We start from the raw sequence: 6,956 nt of genomic DNA, 5'->3' as shown, positions 1-6,956 counted from the left end.
ACTATGAAGGAGATTCAAGAACTGTCCAATTTTTGGCCATACTATCCCAAGCAATCTATAGATTCAATGCAATCCCGATCAAAATACCATGGCATTTTTCAGAGAACTAGAACAAATAATCCAAAACTTTACATGGAACTAGAAAAGGTCTTGAATAGCCATGGCAATTTTGAGAAAGATGAACAAAGTTGGAGATATCACACTACCTGATATCAAACAATTCTACAAAGGCTATAGTAATCAAAGCAGCATGGTACTGGCATAAAAACAGACACGCAGATCGATGGAACAAAATAGAGAGCCCAGAAATAAACCCACACCTATATGGACGATTAACCTATGACAGAGGAGGCAAGAATATACAATACGGTAAAGACAGTTTATTCAATAAATGGTGCTGGGAAAATTGGACAGATACATGCAAAAAAAAAAAAATGAAACTAGATCACCTTCTTACACCATATACAAGAATAAACTCAAAATGTAGTAGACTTAAATGTAAGACCCAAACCATAAAACTCCTAAAAACCCTCTGACATAGCTCTTAGTAATGATTTTGCTGATATATCTCCTCAGGCAAGGAAAACAAAAGAAAAAGTAAACAAATGGGATCACGTCAAATTAAAAAGTTTTTGCATAGCAAAGGAAACCATAAATAAAATGAAAAGAAAGCCTACGGAATGGGAGAGAGATTTGCCTATGACACTTCTGACACAGGGTTAATATCCAAAATTTATAAAGAACTTTTACAACTCAACAACAACAAAAAAACAATCCAATTAAAAAATGGGAAGACCTAAATAGGTATTTCTCCAAAGGGAAAATATAGATGGTAAATATACATATGAAAAGACATTCAAAGTCACTAATCATCAGAGAAATGCGAATTAAAGCCACAATGATATCACTTCACACCCATCAGAATGACTATCATCAATAAATCAAAACACAAGTGTTGGCAAGGATGTAGAGAAAAGGAAACTCTCATGCACTATTATTGGGACTACAAATTGGTGCAGCCATATGGAAAACAGTTTGGAGGTTCCTCAAAAAATTTAAAAGGGAACTACCTATGACCCCAAAATTCCACTGCTGGGTATTTATCCAAAGAAAACCAAAACACTAATTCATAAGGATCTATGCACCCCTATGTTTGTTGCAATACTATTCACAACACTCAAGATATGGAAGCAACCTAAGTGCCCATCGACAGATGATTAGATAAAGAAGTTGTGGTTGATATACATAATGGAATACTACTCGGCCATAAGTAAATGAAACCTTACCATTTGCAATGACATTGACTAGGTCAGGATGGACCTAGAGGGTATTATGTTGAGTGAAGTAAGTCAGAAAAAGACAAATACTATATGATTTCACGTATATGTGGAACCTAAGGAACAAAAGAAACAAACGAACTAAACGAAAACAGACTCAAAGATACACAGAACAAACTGATGACTGCCAGAGGGGCAGGGGATTAGGAGGCTGGGTGAAAAAGGTGAAGAGATGAGGAAGTACAAATTAGTAGTTACAGAACAGCCACAGGGAGGAAGAGTACCCCATAGGAAATATAGTCAACATTACTGTAATGTCTGTATGCAGTGCCAGATGGGTGTTAGAGCAACTGAGGGGATCGCTTCATAAATTATATGTCTAATCACTGTACTATATACCTGAAACAAATTAAAATTTAAAAATTGTCCATTTTTATAAGGGGCCTCAAATTTGTTTGAAGGGGATAAAAAAGTCAAAGTCAATCTTAGCTCTCTTAGTCTACTGCCACAGTGTTATTTTTACAGGTCTAAAATAAAGTGAGATCAATTTTCCCAGCTAAAGCAGTTGGTCATTACAATCAACACTTCTGAGGTCTCTGGAAAAATAAAAAAAGAGCATTAAGTGTACTTAAGTAGACTAATCAGAAAAAGTATGATAGGAAAAAAGGGAATTTTCTGTCTTCGACTCTGAGAGGTTTGAGTTGTTACAAAGGAGCTTTGAGAGTATAATACAAAAAGACAACTAGAGATAAACACCAACCTAGATTTTCATGCAGGAAAGTTGATTAATCATGAGTAAGAAGAATTACCCCCCAAATAGAACTGGCAAATTATAAGCGAACTGAAGCTTCACACATAGCTATGTTAATGATGAAAAGCATTTTGCGTTTGGGGGAGGGAGGTGGTTCTAGTTCTGATCTAAGCATGCTCAAAGTGCAAGTTATAAGGGATAATATGATAAAACTAAACTAAATGTTATCACAAACTTTTCTCAAGCTTTGGGCAAAAATAAAATTTCTTTTTATCTACAAAATGATTAAGATGGTTCTACAGACAGGGGAAAAATATTCACTTATAATCCTAAAAACACAAATTACTGCTAATATTAAACATGAAGATATAGTATAGTCATATGCTCAGTTATCTGCACGTAAAAGTTTTTGGAATTCTCAACTTTTATAGAAAATACAATTTTGTACACATACATAGAATGCTGTAGAACGTCTAACCAAATTAGTTTTAGCATTTAATTTTAGCGCCTAATGAATGCAGTTACCTCCAAACTTTTGATTAATGGTTCTGTTCTGCAACGTGTAGTTATTATATTAGAAGTTAGCAAAAGTAAAATTATACAATCTTAAAGGCTTTTAAATTTTTTTTATTTTTTTAAAGGCCTTTTAATGAGATTTCAAAATTCTTTATGAAGTCTATGTAATTCACCTTGGAGAAGACTCAAAATCAAAAGATTTCATTTCTTCGTATGCTAGTAAAATCCCTACAAACCACTGATCTACATATTCCTCCAATACAGAAATACAAGAATTTTCACAGCAAACTTGGTCAACTGCACCTGTACCTGAATTTCATTTGTTTTATTTAGTTTTTAAAAAACTTTTCACTTAGTTTTATTCTTATTTTTCTGCTGCACTTTGCTTTTATGTTTGCAAAAGAATATCTTACTATAGTTCCTCTTTATTCATGGTTTCGTTTTCCAGTTACCTGTGGTTAACTGAGGTCCAAAAATATTAAATGGAAAATTCCAGAAATAATTATTGTTTTAAATTATGAGCCATTTTAAGTAGTGTGAAGAAATTTCACGCTGTCTCACTTTATCCTGCCTGAGATGTGAATCATCCCAATGCATCCATGCTATCTGTATATGCTACCCGCCCGTTAGTCACTTAGCGGCCATCTCAGTTATTAGATTGGTTATGAGAGATCACTATATTTATGTAACTTTTATTACAGGATATTGTTATAAATGTTCTATTATTATTGTTAATCTTATTGTGTCTAATTTGTTAATAAACTTTATCATAGGTATGTATATATAGGAAAAAGCATAGTATATATAGATAGGGTTTGATACTATCCACGGTTTCAGGCATCCACTAGGGATCTTGGAACATATACTCCGAAGACAAGAAAGGGCTACTACATTTCATTTTCAAGAACAACATACTCATGTAAGAGTTTTTAAATTATATTCATTACTCAACTGAATCCTCTTTAAAAATCCTTTCCTATGTGTAGCCAAATCTCCTTAAAATCACTTTTCTTGCCTTTTGTGGTACATTAAGTACATTTCAATGTTAAGTTTATGTGTGTGTTTAATATTTCCTTATCTTTAATGTGACAAAGTAATACAGTAGAATAAAAAGCTAATCTAGGTAAGAATCTGGATTACACTGAAATGGTCCTACAATCACGGGGAAGTACAAAGGGCCATGGATGGGGACAAGGGAGGTCTTGCAAAAATGTTAACATGGGAGAGGAAGAGAGGGCTCAGGGAGGGGAGAACTCTAAGATTATCATCACAAGAGAAGAAAGCTAAGTGCCAATTGGTCTCCAAATAATTTGTCATTATTTTCTTTCAGAATTTTCTACTACAATTTTAGAAAGTGCTCAATTTATACACAATAAAATCCGACAGGTCTAAAATATTTTAATAGCCAAGTATGAAAATAGTTTTATAATTTTCAAGGTCTAATCTTTTTCGAATAAACTTTTACACTTGTTGGTGAATTTAAACAAAAATATAACCTACCAGACATGAATGGGTTAGTTTTCTTAATAACTTTATAATTTCAAAGGAAATATTAAAAAGAAACTCTCTTCACTGTGGTCACAACAATAAAAATCCCTTAAATTCTGAAGCACTTTTTTTCCCCAGCATTATTTTCTTTTTGGTCACAATCACCTATGTTATATTCTTTGTAACACTGTTGCTATCATCTTTCAATAAATGTCCATCTACAAATTAATTAACTTTCTTGAGACAAATCCCTAGTATACTATTCTTCTGATTCCCATGAAAGACTCACTTTTAAGATACAATTGCAGCTGCCCCACACTGCCAGTTACTGTGTCATACATACGCCTTAAAATTCTGTAATCAGCAACCACCAGGTGCCGTATCGCATTCAGCACACTACAGTCAGTCAATACAGACATCCCCAAACACACCAAGGCTGGTTTTGTCAAATGTTTTATTGAGTGTAGACATCTGGAGTACTGTAAAACATGCATTATCTGTAGATTCAAAAAGGAGCAAGCCACATTGTCCTCACTGTCAAATGTGTCAGGCTTGGCATACATGATGGAGATTAATGAAGTATCATGAGAGTAATATGGTTCCTGAAAAGCTTCTACAATTTGGAGTAGGGTCTTAATCACGTGAAAAGCAAAGCTGTTCACATTAGTGAACTTGCATTTCATTGGGGGTACACAGTATTTTAATTTTAAAACAAATAAAAATAATTCTGTTTGTAGAAGATTCCCATCCCCCCAACTTTGTTTGTCCCTTCAGTTTTCAGAAATTTTAATTAAAAAATTCATGTGCCTTTTGGAAATTGTACATTTATCTGAGCAATAATTAAAATTTATTTTTTCTTCGGTTGCTGAGGTGTATTAAATTTGAAGAAGATAATATCTCCATCTTCAACAATATAATTTCTGCCTTGTTGTCTGTACTTGCCAGCAGCCTGAAAATAGGAAATATAGAGGAAACGGGTTATTTTACAACTAAATGCATAAGGTAAATGGTAGGAGCAGATGCAAAAAAGTATTATACTTCTTGGGTCATATTTAAAAAAAAGAAATATAGGAAGGCATACAAGTTCTAAACTAGACTTGGAGAAAAGCAAAGTATTCCTGATTTGGGCAGAACTCAGTTTTCCATACATACATAATCATAATGTATTCTTCACTAAATTGTTGGTAGATAAATGTAATTATACCAATATCATTAAGTTTCATTACATGCTGTTTATGGTACATTTCTGATGTGTCTGCAAACATCCAGCAAGTCACTGTAACAAAACAAATCAAACCAACCAGGAAAAAAAGACTATATAACTAGTTGAAAGCTTCTTTATTTGCTTGAAGAAATCCTTTTGTGATGCTGGTGATGTCAAAAGGGAAGTTTGCTACAAGGGAAAGTATTATCTATGGTAATGCACAGATTTTAAAATTATTTCCTTGTAGTTTTTTATTTAGTCTTGTCAATGACCATAAATAGTGGTGTATACTAGAATTCATCACGAAGATTACAGGCATACCATGGAGATATCACGAGTTTAGTTCCAGACCACCATAATAAAGTGAGCACTGCAATAAAGTGAGTCATAATCTTTTTGCTGGTAGAGGGTCTGGCCTTCAATTTGTAAAAAAAGGTAACATCTATGAAGCGCAATAAAGCGAAGCACAATACAACAAGATATGCCTCCACTGACTAACAGCCCTAGTTACAAGCAGACTCTAACAGGTTGGAACTGCAAAGGCAGATATTTTTTCCACTTGTATATTAGTCGGCAACGCAACTGATTCCACCTGCTGGTATGCAGATCTAGATGTGGGATTGGCTTATACAACTCTAACACAAACAAGCCGCAGTTCCAGGGACCCAGGCTCAGCCTGTGGCACAGCACACACATTTTACCCTAAGCACAACAGGCTCTTGAGTATCTAAGTTTAACACTGCATACACCGACACAGCTCCAACGTGGCCCCACCATTGACCACTTGACAATGAGGACTCGAGCATCTTTTGTAAAAAATTCTCAAAAGTATTTTCCTGTTAGAATTCACTGAGAACATGAAACCTTTGCCCAGCAATATCAGTTCTTCCTTTTGAAGATATTGATAAGAATGTTTGAAATCAAGTGTAATTATACTAATCAGAAAAAACACTGTTTTTTAGTGAATGAAGATCATACATCTGAGGTTAAAATCAACAAACCAGATCACAGAGCCCTAGTAAGCATATTTTCAAATATCTAGACTATCTATCTATCTATCTACCTACCTACCTAATCACCTACTAATAATGTGTGCTATTAAAACAAAGCTCATTTTTAAAAAGCCATGATACTCTAATATTCTAAAAGGCTCTCTCACATGACTTTTATAAATACATGTGATGTATGAAGCCCATATGCTACTTATTTTGAGAATATAAAGCCCACTGTTATAAAACTATACAGACAACTTAAATCAAATACATATTGACATAACATATTAATGTAAGTTTACATATATTGTTATGACTCAAGTTTACTATTAATTAAAGGTGACAGTGTTCCTTTAAATTCTCTAGAGACCATTTAATCCATTTCCACTGCTATCAGAAACACTGGTTGAAAAAAAAAATCAATACCCATTTGTGAATCTTGAGTATGTATTAAACAAGACACGTCTAACCAGTTCATTTGCACTTGAAAGCAGCCATCTGTAGAAGCCAGCTTTGCCTAAGCAGATATGATTGCTAATAATGTGATATCCCTGTAGACTACAAAGCCCACACAGAGCTATTCAGTATATAGTTCACAGCACTGGCATTAAATTAGTTATGCTGCACTGGTGTTAGAAGCACATACACATACATACACATACACAGACTCTTGCTCTCAAACCTAAAACCTACCTGATAATATGCAAGTAAATATTTGTTGAATAAGA

General features: G+C 34.0%; 1 protein-coding gene across 2 annotated transcripts in view; it reads right to left on the bottom strand.

Moving 5' to 3' along the window:
- Positions 1-4,469: 4,469 nt before the first annotated feature.
- Positions 4,470-6,956, bottom strand: part of OLA1 (Obg like ATPase 1) — a 146,067-nt gene continuing 143,580 nt past the window's right edge. For both annotated transcript variants that reach the window (XM_016134936.2, XM_016134942.2), the window contains exon 11: positions 4,470-4,981. In XM_016134936.2, the coding sequence (XP_015990422.1) occupies positions 4,880-4,981 (102 nt within the window). In that variant the 3' untranslated portion in view covers positions 4,470-4,879. The remainder of the gene's footprint in view (positions 4,982-6,956) is intronic.

The sequence above is a fragment of the Rousettus aegyptiacus genome, unplaced genomic scaffold (genome assembly GCF_014176215.1).
Source record: "Rousettus aegyptiacus isolate mRouAeg1 unplaced genomic scaffold, mRouAeg1.p scaffold_m13_p_2, whole genome shotgun sequence".
NCBI classification, from domain to species: Eukaryota; Metazoa; Chordata; class Mammalia; order Chiroptera; family Pteropodidae; genus Rousettus; species Rousettus aegyptiacus.
Note: the sequence above shows the minus strand (reverse complement) of the source record. Positions and strands in the feature narration are given on the sequence as shown.